Source organism: Heterodontus francisci, chromosome 3 (genome assembly GCF_036365525.1).
Source record: "Heterodontus francisci isolate sHetFra1 chromosome 3, sHetFra1.hap1, whole genome shotgun sequence".
Classification (NCBI taxonomy): domain Eukaryota; kingdom Metazoa; phylum Chordata; class Chondrichthyes; order Heterodontiformes; family Heterodontidae; genus Heterodontus; species Heterodontus francisci.
Genome location: NC_090373.1, coordinates 181,173,282 through 181,200,958, shown reverse-complemented (window position 1 = coordinate 181,200,958; position 27,677 = coordinate 181,173,282). Strand labels below are relative to the sequence as shown.

The window sequence follows — 27,677 nt, the reverse complement described above, 5'->3', positions numbered from 1 at the left end:
GTGAGGTGATGCATTTGGGGAGGTCAAACAAGGCAAAGGAATACATGATTAATGGGAGAATAAGGAGGTGTAGAGGAAGTGAGGGACCTTGGAGTGAATGTTCACTGATCCCTGAATGTAGCAGGACAGGTCAATAAGGTGGTTAAGAAGGCATATAGAATCTTTTCCTTTATTAGCTAAGGTAGAGAATACTAGAGCAGGGAGGTTATGCTGGAACTGTATAAATCATTGGTTAGGCCACAACTTGCGTAATGTGTGCAATTCTGGTCACCTCATTACAGAAAGGGTATAATTGCACGAGAGAGGGTAGAGAGGATATTTACAAGGATGTTGCTGGGACTGGAAAAATGCAGCTATGAGGAAAGATTGGATAGGCTGAAGTTCTTCTCCTTGGAACAGAGAAGGCTGAGGGGAGATCTGATCAAAATGTACAAAATTTTGAGGGGTCTGGATAGAATGGAAGTGAAGGGTCTATTTACCTTAGGAGAGAGGTCAGTGACGAGGGGGCATAGATTTAAAAGTGATTGGTAGAAAGATTAGAGGGGAGATGAGGAAATGTTTTTTTCACCCAGAGGGTGGTAGGTATCTGGTACTCACTGCCTGAAAGGGTAGTTGAGGCAGAAACCCTCAACTCATTCAAAGGAGTGTGGATATGTACCTCAAAAGCCATAATCTGCAGGGCTACAGACCAAATGTTGGAAGGTGGAATTAGAATGGGTGGAACATTTTTCAGCTGGCACAGACACGATGGGCCAAGTGGCCTCTTTCTGTGCCGTAAACTTTCTATGATTCTACCTCCAATTGCTGTTTGAATGTTACTATTTGGGAAATGCATTCCAGATAATGATAACTCGCAGGGTAAAAGAAATTTCTCCCTACCACGCCTCTGGTTCTGTTGCCAATTATATTTCAGGGTTCCAATGAGACAGATTGGAGGATTGGAGAATCTCCAATACTCATTATCCAAAAGGGTGACAGTGAACTCAGGCAATCAATGGCCTGTTAATCTAACATCTGTGTTAAGGCATCATTTAGAATACTTAACTAAAGATGAAATTACTAAGTGTCTAGATAAAGAAAAATAATTAAGTGCAGCCTATTCCAATACAGATTTCAGAGAGGAAGATTGTACCTGGCCAACTTGATGATGGTTCTTTGAGGAGATGACAGATATGGTGGATGGGGAAAATGTAGTGGATGGTGTACATGGACTTTCAGGAAGCGTTTGATAAGGTACTATACAGGAAACTACTGTAGCAAATTAGACCAAAAGCTGGTTAGAAGAAGGGAAATAGAGAATTAGGAGTTAAGGAATGTTTCTTCAAACTTGAAATGAAATGGTCATCCTACAGGAAGGATGTTGAGGCAGCAGAGTGGTTACAGCTCAGATTCACCAGATTGTTGCCTGGCTGCGGAGAGAGAAACACAAAGAAAGACTTGAAAATTGGGGCTACTTTTACTAACACTGTGGAGTTTAAGGGGGAATTTGATAGAGGCATTTACAATTATGAAGGGATGGAACATAGGGACATACATATGAAACAGGAGTAGCCCCTCGAACCTGCTCCATGATTCAACTAGATCATGGCTAATCTTCTACCTTGATGTCATTTTCCCACACTACCCCCATATCCCTTGATATCTTTAATATGTAGAAATCTATCGATCTCTTATCTTGAACATATTCAATAACTGAGCCTCCACAACACTCTGGGGTAGAGAATTCTAAAGATTCACCATCCTCTGAGTGAAGAAATTCCTTCTCATGTCAGTCCTAAATGGCCTACCTCTTATTCTGAGACTGTGTCCCCTGGTTCTGGACCTACCCCCCTCCAAGCCAGGGGGAACATCCATCCTTCCTCTGTCTGCCCTGTCAAGCCTTGTCAAAATTTTGTATGCTTCAATAAAATCACCTCTGTTTCTTCTAAACTCTGGAGAATATAACTTAATCTTCTCAATTGCTCCTTACAGGACAAACCCGCCATCCCAGGGATCATTCTGTTGAACCTTCGTTGCACTCCCTCTATGACAAGTATATCCTTCCTTAGGTAAGGAGAACAAAATTGTATACAATACTCCGGGTGCGGTCTCACCAAGGCTTTATACAATTGTAGCAAGACTTCTTTACTCCTGTAATCAAATCCTCTTGCAATAAATGCCAACCTACCACTTAGCTAGATAGAAACAGAATGTTTCCAGGGATTGGGGAGGATCTAGAGCAGGGGGATGTAAATATATCAAAACAGAATATATATTATATCATTTGGGTACAAATGCCAAATGTTATTAGAAACTCAAAAATCACTTAGACAGAAAACACTGAAAACAAATGCAAAGCACCTTGGCCAACTCCAGTTCCATTGAGGTGAATTACCTTGTAGTAAATATTTTTGCCTCTCGGAGCTTGGCCAGTTTCCAGGATGGCATCATAGTTCCGGTGGTCAATGATTAAAATCCCGCCTGGTTTCACCATGCTGGCAATATTTCTAAGCGCCAGTTTCTGGTCACTCTGGTCACCTGAAGCAGAACAAAACTCGAGACCGTTCCAACTGGCCGTGGGTTACAAAGACGATAAATTTCAACCCCCAAAAAAGGGTGGACTTAGGTCAGAAGGAAGTTTAATATGTTAAAAATTTTAAAACGAGAATTCAACCCTCTTTAATCCCACCCACTTCCAGTTTTCATGGAAATGAGATGAGCAGAGGAAACCAATCTGCTCTCAGGAGACAGGTTGGATACTGAAACCTTTTAAAGAAGCAGCAGTCTCCATTTTTAACTATAATTGCCTGGATTTCCTGCCTTTCGGAAGGTAAAAGGAGGTAAGATGGGGCAGATGCATAAGTGCTTTTGCACCACCGCTTGTTTGTCAGGAGGAGCAGGAGTGTTTCCCAGGCCCAACAGCAAATCTGTAAACCCCATTCCCTCATGTCTGTGATATCTCTCAACACCCCCGTCATTATTGAACCTTATCCTGCAATCACTGACTCTTCCTGATCCTCCATCTGTCCCTCCGATCTCACCCGAAACCTCCGAATTCTCCCTGAACCCCAATATCTCCCTCCAATTCTCTCAACTCCCCTCCCCCCACCCAAACGGTGTTTTCTACTCCACAAGTTTTAAACTTCCCTACTGGTCTCACAGGAGGATCTTTGTCACTTTTCTTTTGTCACAGAAGAATAAGAGATCAGATAAAATTTTACCTTTGAAGTCTGGCAAATGAGCAAATGAATTTCCAAGACAAATGACAGCATCAAATCCATCACCAGGCTTCTGGACGTCCTTGGGCAATGTCAACCAGTTAGCTTCTTCAATCACTTCAAAGCAAAGCCAATGGTTTATGGTTATGGTCAAAGAATCATTGAGTGAAAATTGTTAGAGATAAATCACATTAGATCACACACAAAAACGGCATAGTGTGCTAGGCCTGTCATCTCAATCAAGCATTGAAAGAATCAGAGTCATAATGGCAGAGGAGGCTGCCACTTGGCCCATCTAGTCTGTGCCACCTCTCTGTAAAGCTGTCCAATCAGTCCCATTCCCCCACTCTATTCCCGTAGCCCTGCAAATTTATTTCCCTCAAGTGCCCATCCAATTTTCTTTTGAAATCATTGATCGTCTCCACTTCCACCACCTTCATAGACAGCGAGTGCCACTCACTGCTTAAAAATGCTTTCTCATTTCCTCCCTGCATCATATTGGGCTGGATTTTGCAGTCAGCAGCTCAAAAACATCTAGCGATCTTTGTGGTGCGACTTCCCCTTTCCCAACATCAGTCCCAATCTGGTACCAAGTCAAGGGGATCTCCAGGCATCCAGCGAAATTCATCATTCAGGGTCAGCAGCCAGTCACATTTAAGCATTCTCTCAGACAATATACAGAAAGTAAAAATCACAATCAATTTGCTTTTACATTCTAAATCGTAAAGATAACAAAATAAATGATTGAGACATACACATGAGATTAATGTAGAAACTAAAATATCTAATACACTTCAAAAAAATGTGTAATTTATCATAAATGGAGAAACTGGACATTCAACAAATATAAAATTGCACTTTCAAGGCCAGTGAGGCTGTTTAGCATCAATTGTGAACTTAGCACACTGTTAAGAAATCAGTTATGTTAAACAGATGTCCAGTCACCTAAATGAGGAAGCTGATGACAGTCTCAGATCCACAACTGTTTTATTGGCAATTCGTAGTTCAGGCCAAACATCAATTCCCACTCTTTCCTTCTGAACTAACTCTCTATCCAGAGGCAACTCCTTAACAGGCAAAAACCCAGCCCTTAAATACAAAACTATAATGAGCATCACTTGCTCTCTATTAACACTGAAATGAGTCTTGTTTAATTAAAGGGACCAGCATTTTCAACATTGTCAAGTTACACCCCATTCAACAAAGAGTAACTTTTTCAAGGCTTTTTACAGCAAGCATAGGAGTGAAATTTATTGTCAGTTCAATGACATCAGTTGATTGCATTCTGGGAGAACCTCGACAGTGCACCCTCCGAGAATTGCAGTATCACTGACAGGAAAGTCTGGATTTCCATGTTCTACTGTGCATCTCTGGACTCTAGAAGTTGCTGTCAGTTTCAGAGGAATAATAATGGCAAATTCTGACAGTTTCGCCATTATTACAACCGCAAAATCTGGGCCATTAAATGAATTTGCAAAATGGGCATGTAATTAGAAATAGAGGTGGTACATTTTGGTAGGAGGAATAAGGATGCCACATACTCTTTGGAATGTAAATGCCTAAAAGGGATAGCAAGCAGAGGAATCCGGCAACACAGATGCACAAATTACTAAAAGTAGCATAAAATGGTGAAGGTGCAAAGAAGATTTACTAGAATGATACCAGAACAAAGAACAGTACAGCACAGGAACAGGCCATTCGGCCCTCCAAGTCTGCGCCGATCTTGATGCCTGTCTAAACTAAAACCTTCTGCACTTCCGGGGACAGTATCCCTCTATTCCCATCCTATTCATGTATTTGTCAAGATGCCTCTTAAACATTTCTATCTTACCTGCTTCCACCACCTCCCCCGGCAGCAAGTTCCAGGCACTCACCACCCTCTGTAAAGAACTTGCCTGTGTAAAGAACTACCAGGAAAGATTAAACAGGCTGGGACTCTTTTCTCTAGAAAAAAATACTGATGGATGAGAGGTCTTCAATATTATGAATGGGCCTAATAGAATAGACGTAGAGAGGATGTTCCTACTTGCGGAATAGGGTGAAGAAGGGTGGGAGGAGACTCCTGTGCAGCATAAACTCTGGCATGGACCTGTTGGGCCAAATGGCCTATTTCTGTGGCGTAAATTCTGCAGGGAAAGATTTCAACTAACTCAAAACCCATTTACATTCACAGAGTTAAAATCAAGCCCTACGTACTTCTATGGAATACAATGAAAACAAGAGAAGCTGGGATTGTTCTGCATAGAGCAAAGAAGGTTAAGGGGAAATTTAATTGTTTTAAATTACAAAGGGTTTTGATAGAGTGAATGAGGAAAAACTGTTGCCACTGGCAGGAAAGTTAGTAACCAAAGGACGCAGATTTAAGATAAATGGCAAAAGAACCAAAGGGGAGATAAGGAGAATTTTTTTTTATGCAGAAAATTGTTATGATCTGGAATGCATTGGCTGAAAGAGTACTTGATCTAGCCATAGTCCCAAAGGACCATAGGCATCTCTCCCCATTAGAGAGACAGTATAGCTTGAGGGTCACCACTCGTCAAGCATGGGGCAAGGCAAGGAGGCAGGCCTCCATGAGCTACCAAAGCCGGTACGGGGATTGAACCCGCGCCGTTGACATCTTTCTGTATCAGACACTAGCCGTCTAGCCAAAAGCAAATTCAATAGTAACTTTTGAAAGAGAGTTGGATGATACTTGAAAAGGGAAAATTTACTGGGCTATGAGAAAAGAACAGAGCAGAGGGAATAATTGGATAGTTCTTTAAAAGACCCAAAGGCATGATGGCGGAAGACTCTCCTTCTATGCCGCATGATTCTTTCACAACCTGAGAATGTCCCAAAGTGATTTAAAGCCATTGGAGTGCTTTTGAACGTCCAGATCCTATTTAGTTTTTAGATACAGCACTGAAACAGGCCCTTCGGCCCACTGAGTCTGTGCCGACCATCAACCACCCATCTATACTAATCCCACACTAATTCCATATTCCTACCACATATCCCCACCTGTCCTTATATTTCCCTACCACCTACCTATACTAGGGGCAATTGCTAATGGCCAATTTACCTATCAACCTGCAAGTCTTTTGGCTTGTGGGAGGAAACCGGAGCCTCCGGAGGAAACCCACGCAAACACAGGGAGAACTTGCAAACTCCACACAGGCAGTGCCCGGAATTGAACCCGGGTCGCTGGAGCTGTGAGGCTGCTGTGCTAACCACTGCGCCACTGTGCCGCCCCTATTGTAGTGGAGGAAAAGCAGCAGCTAATATGCACACAAGGTTCCACATAAAGCAATGAGAAGATTATAGCTGGGGGAAAGGAAATTATGATGCGATTAGGCAAGATTTAGGATGCGTAGGATGGGGAAGGAAACTGCAGGGGATGGGCACAATCGAAATGTGGAGCTTATTCAGGGAGCAGCTACTGCGTGTCCTTGATAAGTATGTACCGGTCAGGCAGGGAGGAAGTTGTCGAGCGAGGGAGCCGTGGTTTACTAAAGAAGTTGAAGCGCTTGTCAAGAGGAAGAAGAAGGCTTATGTTAGGATGAGACGTGAAGGCTCAGTTAGGGCGCTTGAGAGTTACAAGCTAGCCAGGAAGGATCTAAAGGGAGAGCTAAGAAGAGCGAGGAGAGGACACGAGAAGTCATTGGCGGATAGGATCAAGGAAAAGCCTAAGGCTTTCTATAGGTATATCAGGAATAAAAGAATGACTAGAGTTAGATTAGGGCCAATCAAAGATAGTAGTGGGAAGTTGTGTGTGGAATCAGAGGAGATAGGGGAAGCGTTAAATGAATATTTTTCGTCAGTATTTACAGTAGAGAAAGAAAATGTTGTCGAGGAGAATACTGAGATACAGACTACTAGGCTAGATGGGATTGAGGTTCACAAGGAGGAGGTGTTAGCAATTTTGGAAAGTGTGAAAATAGATAAGTCCCCTGGGCCAGATGGGATTTATCCTAGGATTCTCTGGGAAGCCAGGAAGGAGATTGCAGAGCCTTTGACCTTGATCTTTATGTCGTCATTGTCGACAGGAATAGTGCCGGAAGACTGGAGGATAGCAAATGTTGTCCCCTTGTTCAAGAAGGGGAGTAGAGACAGCCCTGGTAATTATAGACCTGTGAGCCTTACTTCGGTTGTGGGTAAAATGTTGGAAAAGGTTATAAGAGATAGGATTTATAATCATCTTGAAAAGAATAAGTTCATTCGAGATAGTCAGCACGGTTTTGTGAAGGGTAGGTCGTGCCTCACAAACCTTATTGAGTTTTTTGAGAAGGTGACCAAACAGGTGGATGAGGGTAAAGCCGTGGATGTGGTGTATATGGATTTCAGTAAGGCGTTTGATAAGGTTCCCCACGGTAGGCTATTGCAGAAAATACGGAAGTATGGGATTGAAGGTGATTTAGTGCTTTGGATCAGAAATTGGCTAGCTGAAAGAAGACAGAGGGTGGTGGTTGATGGCAAATGTTCATCCTGGAGTTTAGTTACTAGTGGTGTACTGCAAGGATCTGTTTTGGGGCCACTGCTGTTTGTCATTTTTATAAATGACCTGGATAAGGGTGTAGAAGGGTGGGTTAGTACATTTGCGGATGAGACAAAGGTCGGTGGAGTTGTGGATAGTGCCGAAGGATGTTGTAGGTTACAGAGGGACATAGATAGGCTGCAGAGCTGGGCTGAGAGATGGCAAATGGAGTTTAATGCGGAAAAGTGCGAGGTGATTCACTTTGGAAGGAGTAACAGGAATGCAGAGTACTGGGCTAATGGGAAGATTCTTGGTAGTGTAGATGAGCAGAGAGATCTTGCTGTCCAGGTACATAAATCCCTGAAAGTTGCCACCCAGGTTAATAGGGCTGTTAAGAAGGCATATGGTGTGTTAGCTTTTATTAGTAGGGGGATCGAGTTTCGGAGCCACGAGGTCATGATGCAGCTGTACAAAACTCTGGTGCGGCCACACCTGGAGTATTGCGTGCAGTTCTGGTCACCGCATTATAGGAAGGATGTGGAAGCTTTGGAAAGGGTACAGAGGAGATTTACTAGGATGTTGCCTGGTATGGAGGGAAGGTCTTACAAGGAAAGGCTGAGGGACTTGAGGTTGTTTTCGTTGGAGAGAAGGAGGAGGAGAGGTGACTTAATAGAGACATATAAGATAATCAGAGGGTTAGATAGGGTGGATAGTGAGAGTCTTTTTCCTCGGATGGTGATGGCAAACACGAGGGGACATAGCTTTAAGTTGAGGGGTGATAGATATAGGACAGATGTCAGAGGTAGTTTCTTTACTCAGAGAGTAGTAGGGGTGTGGAGCGCCTTGCCTGCAACAGTAGTAGACTCGTCAACTTTAAGGGCATTTAAGTGGTCATTGGATAGACATATGGATGGAAATGGAATAGTGTAGGTCAGATGGTTTCACAGGTCGGCGCAACATCGAGGGCCGAAGGGCCTGTACTACGCTGTAATGTTCTATGTTCTATGTTAAGATGATGTGTTCCTATTGATTGATTGCTGGTTGAGGAATAAATATTGGCCAGTACACAACATTACAGAGCTACCCAGTGAACAGTAGAAGGACCCACCAACCTGTATTCATGTTGCACTGGTGAAGAAAAAGGCCCACTGAAACTCCCCAAAGATTCCAATGGGAAGTGGGAAATAACACTAACAACAACAATGTGTATTCATATAGCACCTTTAATGTAATAAAATATCCCAAGATGCTCCACAGGTGTATAATAAAGCAAAATTTGACACCCGGCCACATAAGGCAATATTAGGGCAGAAGGCCAAAAGCTTGGTCAAAGAGGTAGGTTTTAAGGAGCACCTTCAAACAAGAAAAAAGGTAGAGAAGTTTAGGTAGGAAATTCCAGAGCTAGGCAGCTGAAAGCATGGCCACCAATGGTAGAGCAAATAAAATAGGGGATGCTTAAGAGGCCAAAGTTAGATGAGCGCAGATATCTGAGGGTTGTGGGACTGGAGAAGATTACAGCGATAGGGGGAGGCCACGAGGGATTTGAAAACAAGAATGAGGGTTTTTAAATCGAGGCATTGTTTGAGGGGAGTCAATGTTGGTCAGCAAGTACAGGGTGAAGGGTGAACAGGACTTAGTGCGAGTAAGGGCCCGGGCAGTATCAAGTTTTGAATGATCTCAAGTTTACAGAGGGTAGTATATGGGAGATCAGTCAGGAGCGCATTGCAATAGTCACATCTGGATCTAACAAAGGCATGGATGAAAATTTCAGCAGATGAGCTGAGACATGGACAAGTCAAGCAATGTAACGGAGGCGGAAATAAACGGTCTTTGTGATGGTGTGGATGTGTGGTCAGATGCTCATCTCGGGGTCAAATATGATATCAAGGTTGCAAACAGTTTGGTTCAGCTTCAGACTGATTCCAGGGAATGGGATGAAGTCAGTAGCTCGGGAACAGAATTTGTAGCAGGTACAGAAGACAATGGCTTCATTCTTCTTAATATTTAATTGGAGGAAATTTCTGCTCATCCAATGCTGAATGTCAGATAGGCAGTCTGATAATTGAGCAACAGTGGAGGACTAGAGAGGATGTTAATCTGCTAATTGTGTCTCAATTGTTTGATTGTATGCAGGTGGAGGGTGTTAATTGGGGTCTAACTTGAGCACTTGGAAGCAGACACTTATTGAGACTGGTGAAGGGTTTGAGTGAGGAGCTACATGTTTGTAATCCTTTTACTCTGTACAATAAATGTAAAACTGAGTAAAGATGGGCTCCAGCATTATCCTTCCATAACAAGCTTTCTGGAGCTTAACATGGTAGCAGAGGATGGTTGCCTAAAGCTGAAGGTTGGAAACTAGGATTTTTTCATGGGCTATTGTGGAAAATATGGCAGAAACAAGTGCAAATTGTTAGGGTATGATTACCCTCCCATGCTCTCGGAGTCTGAACCATATGACCAGTAGAATAATGAAGTGGATATGTGGCCTGGGTTACATCTCTATCAAAAAGAGGATACAAGCCTTGGCATTGTCACTTCCTACCAAAAGTAAAATCAGAAGTAAAGTGTTTTGTGAACTGGATGCTCGTCTGATGAAGGGTTGGATCTTCTGTCAGAATTCTTGGATGAAATTTACAGAAAAGATGACCTAGTGAATGCATATGAGGCTTGGTCAGACTTTGATAGATTTTGGAAAACATGGTTATTCAATGGAGGAATATATCATGGACTTTAACAAACTGTATAGAAGATTGAGGAAATTCAATTTGGAGATCCCTGTTCAGTGCTAACAATTAAATTGCTAGATTGTGCTCGGATTTCACATATGGACAGGCTCCTGGTTCGAACTGGGGTTCGGTTCCTGGACAAAGATTCCATGTCGGATCAAATGTTTCCTGCCTTAAAGAAATTCCTAGGGTAACAGTCATTTCAGCAGCCCTGGTAGAACAAACAGGGCATTCTGCAGTAGCACAAAGAATGGAGGACACAATGCCTACGAGATTTCAAAATGGTCCAGATACTGGAAGCAGGCATAAGTTAAAGACAGGAGGAATGAGGATGAAAGCAGCTTTAGGAGGTCAGAAGACAGAATTGGAACAGCAATCGTAGGTGAATGAATCCCAGGAATGTCCAAGGAGCACTGAATAGGTGTTTCAGATGTGACTCAAAGTATCAATATGCTGTGAACTGCCCCAGAGGGGCAGAGTCTGCAAAATAACACACAACCCAGAGAATTCTGAGGCAGAAGAGCAAGATTTTGATGAATCTGAATGAATTGTACTAGTTACAAGGAGTTTTAGTCCTGTGATATATGTTAGTTGTGGATTTGTTCAACTGTGCTGTATTGGAAAGTGCTTGCATGTCAACATTATGTGGAACTGATTGCTTCCAACGTTATCTGGATTCACTTAGTACTGAGGATGGACGCAAGGTTGAGTAGAAAAGTAGCACCCAGCTTTAAGTTTGGTGATGACAACACACTGAAGTCACTAAAGAGAGTAGTAATTCCGTGTAAAATAGCTGCAGTAAGCCACTTTTATCACTACTGATGTAGTCTCTAGTGAAGTACCTATTGAGTTAGCCTTCAATGAAAAAGGCACAAATGAAACTTGATATGGAGCATGATAAGGCAATTGTTTTTGGAAAGTCAGTAAATTTGCAGTTTACCCAGTCAGGACATTATTGTATCCCCTTAACAAAACCTGATGTTTCTAGTCAGAGTGTTAGAGAAGTATTAATGGCATCAGGTATTAAGAATCAGAGAGATGGAAAGAAAATTGTCTTTAAGTTACACAGACAATTTGCTCACCCTTCTTGTCAGAGATTAAAAACCCTGCTAAAGGATGCAGGTGTGTTTGATGAAGAATATACAAGGATAATAGAAGAGATTAGTGAAAAGTGTGAAATCTGTAATAAGTATCGGAGGACACCATCATATCCTATTGACAGTCTTCCATTGCTACATGACTAACGAGGTAGTTGCCATAGATTTAAAGGTGTGGGACAAAGACAAGAATATTTTCATTCTACATTTTATAGACCTAGCAATTGGATTTAATCTTTCCACAATAATAAATAACAAGGACAAAAGGGCGATTATAGACAAAATTATGAAGAAATAGATAAGGACTGGACTTGGGGTACCAGCTAGGTTTCTGACTGATAATTTGCCAATGACGATTTCAGAGACATATGTGAAAACATGAAGATTATGGTTATGAATACTGCAGTTGAAAGTCCTTTCAGCAATGGGCTCTGTGAAAGGAATCACATAGTGTTGATGAAATGCTGCATAAAATCTTAGCTGACCAGTCAAACTGCAAGTTGACAACTGTTGACAACATGGGCAGTTTATGAGAAGAATGCGCTTCCTATGGCTGGAGAATACAGTCCCTATCAATTGGTCTATGGGTGTCATCCCAAATTGCCTTCTGTACTTTGCAACAGTCCTCCTGCTCTAGAAGGTACTACAATTAGTTCTATTTTTTTCTGCACATTTGAATGCTTTACAGCAGGGAAACAGGCTTTCATCAAGGCTGAGGTCTCTGAGAAAATTTGGAGGCATTGTATAAGGCCTTCTGAGGTAGAATTTAATTCAGTAAATTTGGTGTATTATAAAAGAGAGGGTCATAGGGAATGGAAGGGCCCTGGTAAGGTAATTGGTTTGTGATAGTAAGACAGTAGTTATCAAGCATGGAAATCAAACTGTTAAGGTTCATTCCTCCCGATTGATCGGGGTTGATTACAAAATTTGAGCAGTTGGTAGAGGGAAACCGTGCACTTTGTACCTCAAATACTTATGTGTTTTGTGATGAAAGTTCTGAGGAACTGAATGAGAACAGAATGGAAAGAGGCTCCAATGTGATTTTGACAAGTTGGGTGACTGGGCAAATGCATGGTAGATGCAGTTTAACGTGGATAAATGTGAGGTTATCCGCTTTGCTTGTAAAAACAGAAAGGCACATTATTATCTGAATGGCGATAGATTGGGAAAGGAGGAAGTGTAACGAGACATGGGTATCCTTGTACACCAGTTGCTAACAGCAAGGATTCAGGTGCAGCAAACAGTTAGGAAGACTATGTTGGCCTTCATTGCAAGAGGATTTGAGTACAGGAGCAAGGATGTCTTACTGCAGTTATACAGGGCCTTGGTGAGACCACATCTGGAGTAGTGTGTGCAGTTTTGGTCTCCTTATCTGAGGAAGGATGTTCTTGCCATGGAGGGAGTGCAAAGAAGATTTACTAGTCTTATCCTTGGGATGGCAGGATTGACGTATGAGGAGAGATTGGAACCAGGGGTCACAGTCTCAGGATACAGGGTATCCCATTTAGAACCAAGATGAGGAGAAACATCTTCACTCAGAGGATGGTGAACCTGTGGAATTCTCTACTGCAGAAGACCGTGGAGGCCAAGTCATTAAATATTTTTGGTGAAATTTTGAACAAGGGACATGCAGAATATAGGGTATGCATTAAATGTTATGTGGATAATCGTTCTTTGTGGGACATATGAACATACAAATTAGCTGCAGAAGTAGGTCATTCAGCCCCTTGAGCTGCTCCACCATTCAATAAGATCATGTTTGATCTGTATTTCTCTCGAATTTGACCCTCCCATCAACCCCTGATAACCTCGGATTCCCTTGCCTAACTAGAATACATCTAACTCCATCTTAAAAATATTCAATGACCCTGCCTCTACCACCTTCTGAGGCAGTGTTCCAAAGTCGCACAACACTCAAGAGAAAACAAATTCTCTTCATCTCTGTCCTAAAAGGACATTCCCTAATGTTAAAACAGTGCCCCCGACTTCAGGACTCATCCACAAGAGGAAACATCCTTTCCAAATCCACTTTGTCAAGACCGTTCAGGATCTTATATACTTCAATCAAGTCTCCCCTCACTCTTTTAAACTCCAGCGAAAATAAGACCAGTCTGTCCAACCTTTCCTCATAAGACAACCTGCTCATTCCAGGTATCAATTTGGCAAACCGCCTCCAATGCATTTACATCCTTCCTTAAATAAGGAGACCAAAACTGCACACAGTATTCGAGATGTGGTCTCACCAATGCCCTGTATAACTGAAACATAACATCCTTACTTTTATTTTCAATTCATCTCATAGTAAAAGATAGTATTTCATTAACCTTCTTTATTATCTGCTGTACCTGCATATTATCTTTTTGTGATTTCTTTCTTCTTTCTTTGGTCTCCTTGTCTCAAGAGACAATGGGTAAGCGCCTGGAGGTGGTCAATGGTTTCTGAAGCAGCGCCTGGAGTGGCTATAAAGGCCAATTCTAGAGTGACAGACACTTTCACAGGCGCTGCAGATAAAATTGGTTGTCGGGGCTGTTGCACAGTTGGCTCTCTCCTTGCGCTTCTGTGCTTTTTCCTGCCAAGTGCTAAGCCTCTTCGACTCGCTACTCTTTAGCCCTGCCTTTATGGCTGTCCGCCAGCTCGGGCGATCACTGGCAACTGACTCCCACAACTTGTGGTCAATGTCACAGGACGTCATGCCGCATTTTCAGACGTCTTTAATGGTCGGCCGGTGGGTCTGATATCAGTGACGAGCTCGCTGCACAATGCATCCTTGGGGATCCTGCCATTTTCCTTGCGGCTCACATGGCCAAGCCATCTCAAGCACCGCTGGCTCAGTAGGGTGTATATGCTGGGGATGTTGGCTGTCTTGAGGACTTCTGCATTGGAGATACGGTCCAGCCACCCGATGCCAAGGATTCTCCGGAGGCGGCGAAGATGGAATGAGTTGAGACGTCGCTCTTGGCTGACATACGTTGTCCAGGCCTCGCTGGCGTAGAGCAAGGTTCTGAGAACACAGGCTTGAAACACTCGGATTTTTGTGTTCCGTGTCAGTGCACCATTTTCCCCACACTCTCTTGGCCAGTCTGCACGTAGCAGTGGAAGCCTTTCCCATGCACTTATTGATTTCTGCATCGAGAGACAGGTTACTGGTGAACGTTGAGCCTAGGTAGGTGAACTCTTGAACCACTTCCAGAGCGTGGTTGCCAATATTAATGGATGGAGCATTTCTGACATCCTGTCCCATGATGTTCGTTTTCTTGAGGCTGATGGTTAGACCAAATTCATGGCAGGCAGCCGCAATCCTGTCGATGAGTCTCTGCAGACACTCTTCTGTGTGGGATATTAATGCAGCATCGTCAGCAAAGAGGAGTTCCCTGATGAGGACTTTCCGTACTTTAGTTTTCACTCTAAGATGGGCAAGGTTGAACAACCTGCCATCTGATCTTGTGTGGAGGAAAATTCCTTCTTCTGAAGACTTGAACGCATGTGAGAGCAGCAGTGAGAAGAAAATCCCAAACAGTGTGGGTGCGAGAACACAGCCCTGTTTTACGCCACTCAGGATAAGAAAGGGGTCTGATGTGGCACCGCTATGCTGAATTGTGCCTTTCAAATTGTCGTGGAATGAGGTGATGATACTTAGTAGCTTTGGTGGACATCCAATCTTTGCCAGTAGTCTGAAGAGACCACGTCTGCTGACGAGAGCAAAGGCTTTGGTGAGATCTATGAAAGCAATGTAGAGGGGCATCTGTTGTTCACGGCATTTATCCTGTAGCAGGCGAAGGGAGAACAGCATGTCAATGGTGGATCTCTCTGCTCGAAAACCACACTGTGCCTCAGGGTAGACATGCTCAGCAGCTTCTGGAGTCTGTTTAAAACAACTCGAACGAAGACTTTCCCCACTATGCTGAGCAGGGAGATTCCATGGTAGTTGTTGCAGTCACCGCGGTCACCCTTGTTCTTCTACAGGGTGATGATATTGGCATTGCGCATGTCCTGTGGTACTGCTCCCTCATCCCAGCACAGGCAAAGCAGTTTGTGGAGTGCTGAGAGTATAGCAGGCTTGGCACGCTTGATTATTTCAGGGGTAATGCTGTCCTTTCCAGGGGCTTTTCCACTGGCTACAGAATCAATGGCATCACTGAGTTCCGATTTTGTTGGTTATTCATCCAGCTCATCCATGACAGGCAGAGACTGGGCTGCATTAAGGGCGGAATCAGTGACATTTTTCCTGGTGTACAGTTCTAGATCGTGCTCCACCCAGTGGTCCATTTGCTTGCGTTGGTCAGTGATCGCGTCTCCTGATTTAGATTTGTGGGGGGCGATCTTCTTGATGGTTGGCCCAAAAGCTCTCTTAATGCCATCATACATTCCTCTGATGTTTCCAGTGTCGGAGGCCAGCTGAATACGACTGCGTAGGTGTTGCCAGTAGTCATCTGCACAGCGCCTGGCTGTTCTTTGTGCAGCGCTTCTGGCTACTTTAAGTGCTACGGATGTTAACTTGCTGGGGGCCTTCTTGTAGTTCAACAGTGCAGTGCGCTTAGTGGCTATGACAGGTTCCAGCTCTTCAAAGTGAGATTGAAACCAGTCTGTATTCTGCTTCACACGTTTGCCAAAGGTGGTCATTGCTGAGTCATAGATGACGTCTCTGATGTGGGCCCACTTGGTCTCTGCATCCTCTACAGGAGTGTTTTGAAGGGCTTTTTCAAGTGAATTTCGAAACTTATGTAATAGCATGGCCCTCTTGCCTTGGGCTCTATGGCATTGGAAGAATGAATGAGAATGGACAGAGACTGCTGGAGTTGTGTACCTATCACAACCTCTGCATCACCAACTCGTTCTTTCATACTAAACCCTGTCACCAGGTTTCATGGAGGCACCCAAGATCACGTCGTTGGCACCAGCTGGACCTCATCGTCACAAGGCAAGCCTCTATAAACAGTGTCCAAATCACACGCAGCTTCCACAGTGCAGACTGCGACACCGACCACTCCCTGGTGTGCAGCAAAGTTAGACTCAAACCAAAGAAGCTACATCACTCCAAGCAGAAAGGCCACCCGCGCATCAACACTAACAGAATTTCTTCTCCACAGCTGTTACATAAGTTTCTTTTTGTGATTCCTACAGTAAAATACCTAGATCCCTCTGCATCTTGGAATTCTACAGTCGTTCTACATTTAAGTAATACTCTGCTGCCAAAATGTACAACTTCACATTTTCCCACATTATACTCCATCTGCCAGATTTTTGCCTACTCATTCAACCTGTCTATATCAGTCTGCAACCTCCTTCTGTCCTCTTCACAACATATTTTCCTACCTATCTTTGTGTCAGCTGCAAATTTAGCTACAAAGCCATCACTCCCCTCATCTAAGTCATTGATATAAATTGTAAAAAGTTGAGGCCCCAGCACGAATCCCTGCAGGCCTCCACTAGTCACATCCTGCCAATCAGAATAGGACCCATTTCTGCACACTTTCAGTTTTCTGCCAGCCAAACTTCTTTCCATGCTAACATGTTACCCCCGACACCATGAGCTCCTACTTGTACAATGTACACTCGACAAAAATTGTGAGTGAGAAAAGACTATGTATTGACCTTTCTGAATTGAAACAAATGCTGCAGAGAAAGGAAACCTCCAAACTTAAATGGGTAGATGCAAGTCATCAGCTATCCGTTTGTTTCACAAAGAGAAATGCTCGTACAAAGAAATTGTTTGGGGTGCTAGAAGAGGTGCAACTCAATGTAATTTTATACCCAATATGAAATTTTTGAAATGTTCTTTGAGCATGTTAATCATTTGTACATAATATGGAATTTATTTTCAGATGTTTGAGCATGTTAATCCACGTTGTATTAGAAAATAGAGAATCAGTTAATCTGTTAATTGTGCATCAATTATTTGATACACTCTCCAGCAAGTGGAGGATGCAACTGGGGTCTTACGTGAGCACTTATAAGCAGTCATCTACTGAGACTGGTGAAGGATTTGAGTGAGGGGCTACATGTTTGTAATCCTTTTACTCTTATGACCAGGTAAGAAAGAGATCTAGGGTTCCCTTTCAGCCTTCATCTGGTCTTGCTGTAACAGGGTTTTATTTTTAAACACAGTGTTTTAGCTCCCCCTTGGTGAATCCTTGTTCACCGCTTTCCAATTATAAGGCACAAGAAACGAGCACAAACAGGCTTTATTAGGTTTAAAAAAGAAACGTGGTTGATGCCTATGGATACACGACGCGCCCACGCTAGCATGCATATGCAATATACACATGCAAATAGAGACAGAAAAGAGAAGAAAAAAATGAAAGTGGAAAAGTTTGAGGCTATAATATATCTGCAGAGTTGTTGTTACAGTTCTTCGAGCTCACTGTACTGTCCTTTTATCGGTAGATCTTGCTTTTCATTGGGGCCCAGTATTCTTCTTAAACCTTGTTCAATGTAGAAAACTTTTCTCTCTTGGGGTTCATGTGTCTTCAATTGGTTTTTGGAACTCTGAGAAAGAGATGGGAACAGACAGGACAGGAGAGGAGGTCTGCTTCAGTCCAGGAGCAAAGAGCTTTCTGCCAGTTCAAACACTGTCTCTACAATTTAAAACTCTCAGTTCAAACTCTGCAACAGCCACTCAGTCATTTGACTAACTGGTCTGACCATGTCGGTCTGTGGATTGAATTGGAGCAGGGAGTAGTTCCTTTGTCTACAAGCACTGTCTGTTAATATGCAAAAATGTCCCTCCAGCCAGGGATCTGGCAACCCCTTGTAATAGGCCTTCTCTTCCCAGCAACAACTTGAAATTTAATGTCCATGTGGTGAAATTAATGTGTCTCATTCTTGGCAGGTGGAGGCTGCATGACACTCTGTACAATAAATGTGAAACTAAGCAAATATAAGCTCCAGCATTATCCTTCCATAACCAGCTTTCTGGAGTTTAACAGAGAGGCGGTAGCGTTGAGTGTCATCAACGTGGATGTGAAAACGAACGCTGTTTTTGGACGATGTCACTGAGGGACAGCATGTAGATGAGAAACAGATCCTTGGAGGACACCAGGGGTAACAGCAGGGGAGTGGGAGCAGGAAGAGAGCCATTTTAAGTGATACGATTAGATAGATAAGAATGGAACCACACAAGTGCAGTCCCAACCAGGTGGATGATCGTGGGGAGGTGTTGGAGGAGAATGGCATGGTCAACCATGTCAACCAAGTCGAAAAGGATGAGAAGGGACAGATTACCTTTGTCACAGTCACAAAGGATGTCATTTGCGACTTTGATTAGAACATTTTCAGTACTGTGGCAGGCACGGAAATCTTATTGGAGGAATTCAAACACATAGTTCCAGGAAAGATGGGCACTGATTTGGGAGGCAGCAACACGTTCAAGGACTATGGAGGGGAAAGGGAGGTTGAAGATGAGGCAGTAGTTTGCAAGGTCAATGGGGTGAAAGGTTTTTTTTTTAAAGGAGAGGGATGATGATAGCAGATTTAAAGGACAGAGGAACAGTACCTGAAGAGAGAGACCAGTTAACTAACATGGGAACCAGGAAGGGAAGTTGTGTAGTCAACAGGAAAATAAGCCATATATATGTACAAAGAGCAACTGTTTCCAATGGCTGAAGGGTCGATAACCAGAGGCCACACAGTTAAGGTGATTGGTGCCTCTGGTTCTTTCCCCAATGAGTAATTTTTTTTTAATAAACAAGTGGTTAAGATTTGGAATACATTGCCTGATGGGATAATGAAAATAGTTTCAACTGTTGCTTTCAAAAGGGAATTGGATAAATACTTGAAGGAGAAAAAATTGCAAGGAATATGGGGAAAGAGCGGGTAAGTGGGACTAACTGGATTGCTCTTAAAGAGCTGGCGTAGGCTCAGTGAGCCAAATGGCCTCTTTCTGTGCTATACTATGATTCCAGAATGGTCCCAAATGCTAGCCCTAGTTTGGCTAACAGGTGAGACTGATCAGGATTGATTGTGATTCCTTCTGTGAGGGAATAACACATCAAAGCTAATTATAAACCAAGAGAAGCCATTTGGAAGGAAAACTGGCTGGAAGCCAGCGTCACTAGCTTAAGTTCAGGCATTAAAAGAGGGAAAACAACTGGGGATGAAAAGAAATGGAAGAGTTTCCAGAATAGCTGTGAGCAAAACCAGACTATTGCAAGCAAAACACTTGCTTGCAAAATCCAAAAAGACAAACATGAGTTTCCACTGAACAAGTGCAAGGCACTAGGATCTGCTGATAAAACATGCAAACTTTGTAATTAGATTCAAGTCTGTAATCACTCCCAGGTATCTTTTTTTCTATATATAAACCTCAATGAGACTCCTCTTTTCTAATAACTGCACACATTCTCTGCTGAGATAACTGTGTCATCAGTAAATTGAACATGATAGTCAACCTGTCCTCCCCTCCTCTGCTCAAGGTAGCGTTAGTTCCACACCAATAGCAAACTACCAAGTCCCTTAGCTCAGCCATTCTTTTTGATGAAGTATAGACTATGACCTTCAGCAGGCTGTTTGATTACAAGACAAGCTGATCCAGCTGTTAATGGACATCCGCAGTCACACTTTACAGCATGGGTCAGGGACTTTGACCATCTAGATATTTTACAGTCCTACAAATTGTAATATAAATGTAATATAAATGTAAAATATAACATAATATGTGATCTTCCCAACTAGTTTAAATCTCCTTCGTGGATCAGACAGCAATTGTTCATATTTTCTTTCCCCCTAATTAGTCAAGGTTTTAATCTGTATTTTTTCACCTCGCTCAGACGATACATGGCTCTGGGTGGGTAAGGAGTTTCTATACTGTCACGCATAGGACGTCACCACTATTTGGGCCAGATAATCCAGTGAATCTATTCTTGTCCATTAATTTTGTATGCTGATCTAGAAGTGCTGCTTACCACATCATCTTTTTACACATTGGCACTAAGAGTAAAACATTCAGCTCCTAAAGCTCATTCCACCATTCAATGAGATCATGGCACATCTGTACCTCAACTTCACATTCTTTGATATCTTTATGACAGAAAATGTATCAAATTTGAAAGCCCCAGTTGTTCCCTAGCATCTGCAGCCATTAAAATAAGAATATCCAGTTTGACAAATTTCCAGCTACTGCAGTATTTTGCTCTTGAATATCCAATTTAAAGTAGCTGAAAATCCAAAGCAGATCCTTTCTCTTTAGAAAGCTGTTATAAAGCTCGGCCGTCTGGGAGTGATGTCAGGAAGCATTTCTTCACACAAAGTGTAGTGGAACACTCTCCTTGAAAAAGCTGTTGAAGTTGACAGGGGGTGTGGGGAAGCGGGGGAGGCAGTGTCAATTGGAAATTGTGAAACGGAGATTGATAGCCTTTTGTTAGGTAAGGGTACCAAGGGTCACAGAACTAAATACAGTAGATGGAGTTAAGATACAGATCATCCATGATCTAACTGAATGGCAGAATCAGCTTGAGAGGCTGAATGGCTTACTCTTGTACCTATATTCCTATGGTAACGGAGAATTCTCTTTTTTGCTTTCTCTTCTGACCAGATATTTACCCCATTTATCGAATTCCTCTTCTTTCCGTCGATTCCATCTCTCCTTTAAAGCATATTTCAGCATTTTGTCACTGGCATCTGCACTCACCATGGTGAATCCTTCTTCCACCAGCATTATGGAATCCACTCTGTCAAGGCAAGCAGACAGTGCTATTAGAGTGGGGCTGGCCGGCTGCAATAAAAGGACTTTGTTGGTGACAGGTACACCCCTGACAATGGCACAACATGTTGTTTACAGGATTGCTGCACATGGAAAGGCCCTTTTGGGCTCGAGAGAAGAATCCTGCAGTCAACCCATCGCAGCATACAGAAAGAATATACATTTATATAGTGACTTTCATAGACTCAGGATGTCCCAATGTACTTTAGAAGTACATCACATGTTGTAATTTAGGGAAAAACAGCACAAAGCAAGATCCCACAATCAATAATAAGACAGTGGCCACAGCCAGGATTTTACCCTGACAAACAGGGTCTTGACGTCTGGCAACAGCAACAATGAGATCCCTGCATCGCCTCTTCTCTGGGAAGCCCGCCAAATCTAGTGCCAATCAGACACTTCAGTGGACAGCGGCAGGCCTTCCACAGGATTAAGGACTCCGTCACTGTAAGTCCCAGCCTTGGAGAGCTGCCAGCCAATCAGAAGCCGGCAGCTGCAGCGACACAACAGAGGCAGTAGCTGCTGCTGGAGGAGCACCTACCAGAGGCCAAGAGTCGCTGGACCCAGGCCACAGGTAGGTCAGGGCAGAAGAGGTCTCCTGGAGCGGGGGACTGTTGGGGGTTGGTAGCAAGGGCAGGGGAATGGCTCTCATGGGGACCCTGTCCCAATGCCGGGTCCATCATTCAGGCACTAAGTGCCTTTTCATGAGGGACCCTGCCACCCCAGCCCCACAGGAGCCTAGAAGCTGCCCGCACGATTTGCGTGCTGTGCCTCCCATGCAGCAACGGCTGCCCGCCGCACAGCTAATTGCGACTGCAGCGGGAAGAGGCCCTTTAATGGGGTTAATTGCCCAGTTAAAAGCTTCCATTGTCGGCAGGGTGGGAAGTCTCTTCATAGGCCTTCCCATCCGGGCCTAAAGTTTGGCAGAGGCGGGACGTTGGCGGGAAGCCCCCCCAACCCAACACGAACGCACCCGGTTTTATGCTCGCCCCAGCTCCAAACCTGCTGTGGGGAAGAGCTTAAAATTCCCCCAGACATTTCACTTCAGAAAATTATTTGGGTATCAGCTAATAATCACAATTTAGAGGCAAATAAATTGTATGCAAGAATGCAATGGACTATATGGGGAGGTACAAAGGTTAGATGCCAGGGCAAATAGGTCACAGATGTAATACAATACAAGCAAATGTAATACAATATATTCTTTGTGAAAAATCGCTTTTCCGTGAACGCAAGGCTCTCCTCAGATGCTTCTGTCTGCAATGTGCCTGCTGACCGGTCTGCAGGTCTCAGGCTTACAATGCTCCTTCTTCCCCATTCCTACAGATGATCAATGTCCTCGCTCTCTTCCTACAACTGATTGCTGTTCCCCTCTCTCTGTTCCTACAGTTGATCAATGTTCCTCTCCCTCTCGCCCTACAGCTGATCAATGCTCCTCTCTCTGTTCATGCAGCTGATCAATGTTCCTCTCTCTCTCTTCCTACAGCTGATCAATGTTCCTCTCTCTGTTCCTACAGCTGATCAATGTTCCTCTCTCTCTTCCTATAGCTTATCAATGCTGCTCTCTCTCTTCACCTAGTTGCATCTCTACATTAGTTGGACTGGTTTTTTGTTGACTTTACTCGCACTCCTAGGTTACTTTCTACTTCATCCTTATTTCAATCCCTTCATGGCGATTACAGGTCATGTATGTTTTCTAGCAGCACATTATACCCCTGTCTACATTGCATTTCATTGTCTATTGTTCTGGCCACTTACAAATCTTACAAAATTTTGTAATTTCTGAGCTGCTTGCTCCAATTTCACTACCCCTCCTAGTATTGCATTATTTACAAATTTGGCCACATTGCATTGTGTATATATATCTAGGTTATTGATGTTAATTAAAGACAATAAATAGTCCAGCATTGAGCCCTGAGATAGCCAACTCAATACTCAATGTTGCCAGCTGACATAACTCCTCCAATGAATACAACTTGTTCTGTATCCTTCAGACAGTTTCTTATCCATCCTCAGCATTTATAATCAGATTTATATCAAAGAACATAAAGGAGGCTGAAATTCGGTCCATTGTGCCTGTATTGGCTTTTTAAAAGAGCTTTCTTATTAGTCCCACTCCTCTGTTCTTTCCCTTCATCTTGCACTTTCTTTTCTTTACAGATATATATCCAATTTCCATTTGAAAGTTACTATGGAATCTGCTTCCACCATTCTTGCAGGCAGCGTATTCCAGATCAGATATTGTAGTTAAGGAGGAAGAGTGTGAAGTATTGGATGTGATAAACATAGGGAGCAAGGAAGTATTAATGGGATTAGCATCTTTGAAAGTTGATAAATCACCAGGGCCAGATGAAATGTATCCTAGGCTTTTGAAAGAAGCAAGGGGGGAAATAGCAGAGGGTTTGACCATAATTTTCCAGTCCTCACTGAGCTTCCACAGCCCTTTGGGGTAGAGAATTCCAAAGATTCACAACCCTCTGAGTAAAGAAATTTCCCGCATTATGGAGCTGGAGCTCCGGGTGGATTCACCGTGGAGCATCCGCAATGCTGAGATCGTCGTGGATAGAAAGTTCAGCGAGGTGGTCACACTGCAGGCAAATGCTGAAAAGGCAGAAAGAGAATGGGTGACCACCAGGCAGAGTAGAGATTTAGATTTTTTTAGATTTAGAGATACAGCACTGAAACAGGCCCTTCGGCCCACCGAGTCTGTGCCGACCATTAACCACCCATTTATACTAATCCTACACTAATCCCATATTCCTACCGCATCTTCACCTGTCCCTATACTCCCCTATCACCTACCTATACTAGGGGCAATTTATAATGGCCAATTTACCTATCAACCTGCAAGTCTTTTGGCTGTGGGAGGAAACAAGAGCACCCGGAGAAAATCCCCGCAGACACAGGGAGAACTTGCAAACTCCACACAGGCGGTACCCAGAATTGAACCCAGGTCGCTGGAGCTGTGAGGCTGCGGTGCTAACCACTGCGCCACTCCACAGGCGGTAGGTAGTGCAGGATTGCCCTGTGGCCATCCCCCTCTCTAACAGATATACTGCTTTGGATATTGTTGGGGGAGATGGCTCAGGGGAAAGCAGAAAGAGCCAAGTTCCTGGCACCATGGAAGAAAAGTATCAGGGCTATAGCGTTAAGGGATTCAATCGTAAGGGAAACAGACAGGTGTTTCTGCGGCCGCAAACGTGACTCCTGGATGGCATGGTGCCCTCCCCTAATTCCATTTATTGATGCTTCCCCGAATTCCCCTATTTATTGGCGTCCTCGCCTAATTCATTGCAATATGGCAAATATATCCTACAGTTCCTGATTCTGGAATTTCAGGCTCAGACAACAGGACAACAGGTAGATAAGGTGGTTAGGAAGGCATATGGGATACTTGCCTTTATTAGCCAAGGCATAGAATATAAGAGCAGGGAGGTTATGATGGAGCTATATAAAACGCTAGTTAGGCCACAGCTGGACTATGGTGTACAGTTTTGGGCACCACACTATAGGAAGGATGTGATTGCATTGGAGAGGGTGCAAAGGCGGTTCACCAGGATGTTGCCTGGAGCATTTCAGCTATGAAGAGAGTTTGGATAACCTAGGGTTGTTTTCCTTCGAGCAGAGAAGGCTGAGGGGGAACCTGATTGAGGTATACAAAATTATGAGGGGCATTGATAGGATAGATAGGAAGAAACATTTTCCCTTAGTGGAGGAATTAATAACCAGGGGGTACAGATTTAAGTTAAGGGGCAGGAGGTTTAGAGGGGATTTGAGGAAAAAAAATTTCACCCAGAGCATGGTTGGAATCTGGAACACACTACCTGAAGGGGTGGTAGAGGCAGGACCTTCACAACAGAGTGAGGGTAGGGCCGATCAGGGATAGTGGAGGGAACTTGTGCCTGGAGTCGGAGGAGGCAGGGGAGGTCCTAAATGAATACTTTGCTTCAGTATTCACTAGTGAGAGGGACCTGGTCGTTTGTGAGGACAGCGTGGAACAGGCTGATATGCTCGAACAGGTTGAGGTTAAGAGGGAGGATGTGCTGGAAATTTTGCACGATATGAGGACAGATAAGTCCCCGGGGCCAGATGGGATATACCCAAGGATATTACGGGAAGCAAGGGAAGAGATTGCCGCGCCTTTGGCGATGATCTTTGCGTCTTCACTGTCCACTGGAGTAGTACCGGATGATTGGAGGGTGGCAAATGTTGTTCCCTTGTTCAAGAAAGGGAATAGGGATAACCCTGGGAATTATAGACCAGTCAGTCTTACGTCGGTAGTGGGCAAATTATTGGAGAGGATTCTGAGAGACAGGATTTATGATTATTTGGAAAAGCATGGTTTGATTAGAGACAGTCAGCATGGCTTTGTGAGGGGCAGGTCATGCCTCACAAGCCTTATTGAATTCTTTGAAGATGTGACAAAACACATTGATGAAGGAAGAGCAGTGGATGTGGTGTTTATGGATTTTAGCAAGGCGTTTGATAAGGTTCCCCATGGTAGGCTCATTCAGAAAATAAGGAGGCTTGGGATTCATGGAACGTTGGCTGTCTGGATACAAAATTGGCTGGCCCATAGAAGTCAGAGGGTGGTAGTAGATGGAAAGTATTCAGCATGGAGCTCGGTGACCAGTGGTGTTCCACAAGGATCTGTTCTGGGATCTCTGCTCTTTGTGAATTTTATAAATGACTTGGATGAGGAAGTGGAAGGCAGGGTTAGCAAGTTTGCCGAAGACACGAAGGTTGCTGGAGTTGTGGATAGTGTGGAAGGCTGTTGGAGGTTGCAACGGGACATTGACAGGATGCAGAGCTGGGCTGAGAAGTGGCAGATGGAGTTCAACCTGGAAAAGTGTGAAGTGATTCATTTTGGAAGGTCGACTTTGAATGCAGAATACAGGCTTAAAGACAGGATTCATGGTAGTGTGGAGGAACAGAGGGATCTTGGGGTCCATGTCCATAGATTGCTCAAAGTGGCCACCCAAGTTGATAGGGTTGTTAAGAAGGCGTATGGTGTGTTGGCTTTTGTTAACAGGGCAATTGAGTTTCAGAGCCGCGAGATTATGCTGCAGCTCTAAAAGGCCCTGGTTCGACCACACTTGGAATATTGTGTTCAGTTCTGGTCGCCTCATTATCGGAAGGATGTGGAAGCTTTAGAGAGGGTGCAGAGATTTACCAGGATGCTGCCTGGACTGGAGGGCATGTCCTACGAAGAAAGATTGAGGGAGCTAGGGCTTTTCTCATTGGAGCGAAGAAGGATGAGAAGTGACTTGATAGAGGGGTACAAGATGATGAGAGGCATAGATAGAGTGGATAGTCAGAGACTTTTTCCCAGGGTGGAAAGGGCTATCACCAGGGGGCATAATTTTAAGGTGATTGGAGGAAGGTTTCGGGGAGATGTCAGAGGTAGGTTCTTTACACAGCGAGTGGTGGGTGCGTGGAATACGCTGCCAGCGATGGTAGTAGAAGCAGATACATTAGGGGCATTTAAGCGACTCTTGGATAGGTACATGGATGATAGTAGAATGAAGGGTAGGTAGTTAGTTTGATCTCAGAGTAGATTAAAGGTTCGGCACAACATCATGGGCCGAAGGGCCTGTACTGTGCTGTACTGTTCTATGTTCTAACATTTAGGAAGTATTTAGGTGTGTAACCTGAAACGCCATGCATACAAGGCTATGGGCTAAGTGCTGGAAAATGGGATTAAAATAGATAGGTGCTTGATGGCCGGCACAGACACGATGGGCCGAAGGGCCTGTTTCTGTGCTATATTACTCTATGGCTCCTCATCGCGGTCCTAAGTGGCTTCCCCTTATTTTGAAATTGTGTCCCCTGGTTCTAGACTCCCCAACCAGGGGAAACATCTTAGCTGCATCTACTCTGTCTATCCCTTGCAGTATTTTGTAGGTTTCAATGAGATCACATCTCATTCTTCAAAACTCTAGAGAATACAGGCCCAGTTTCCCTAATCTCTCTTCACAGGGCAGTCTTGCCATCCCGGGAACAAGTCTGGTGAACCTTCGTTGCACTCCCTCTATGGCAATAATGTCCTTCCCAAGGTAAGGGGACCAAAACTGCACACAGTACTCCAGGTGCGGTCTAATCAAGGTTCTATACAATTGAAGCAAAACTTCACTGCTCCTTTACTCAAATTGTCTTGCGATAAAGGCCAATGTACCATGAGCCTTCCTAATTGCTTGTTGCACCTGCATGTTAGCTTTCAGTGACTTATTGACAAGGACACCCAGGTCCCTTTGTACCTCTATACTTTCTAATCTCTTACCATTTAAGAAATAATCTGCACATCTATTCCTCCCACCAAAGTGGATAACCTCACATTTTTCCACTTACATTCCATCTGCCACATTCTTGCCCACTCACTATGTCCATCCAAATCCCCTGGAAGCCGCTTTGCATCTTCCTCACAACACACATTCCCACCTAGTCATTCGCGAACTTGAAAATATTACATTTTGTCCCCACATCCAAATATATATTGTGAATAAAAAT

General features: G+C 43.8%; 1 protein-coding gene across 1 annotated transcript in view; it reads right to left on the bottom strand.

The window, feature by feature from the left end:
- Positions 1-27,677, bottom strand: part of gnmt (glycine N-methyltransferase) — a 93,610-nt gene that overhangs the window by 2,498 nt on the left and 63,435 nt on the right. Inside the window, exons 2-4 of the mRNA XM_068027860.1 lie at positions 21,011-21,138; positions 3,201-3,314; positions 2,375-2,517 (exon numbers count right to left, since the gene is read on the bottom strand). Of these exons, the coding sequence (XP_067883961.1) occupies positions 2,375-2,517; positions 3,201-3,314; positions 21,011-21,138 (385 nt within the window). The remainder of the gene's footprint in view (positions 1-2,374; positions 2,518-3,200; positions 3,315-21,010; positions 21,139-27,677) is intronic.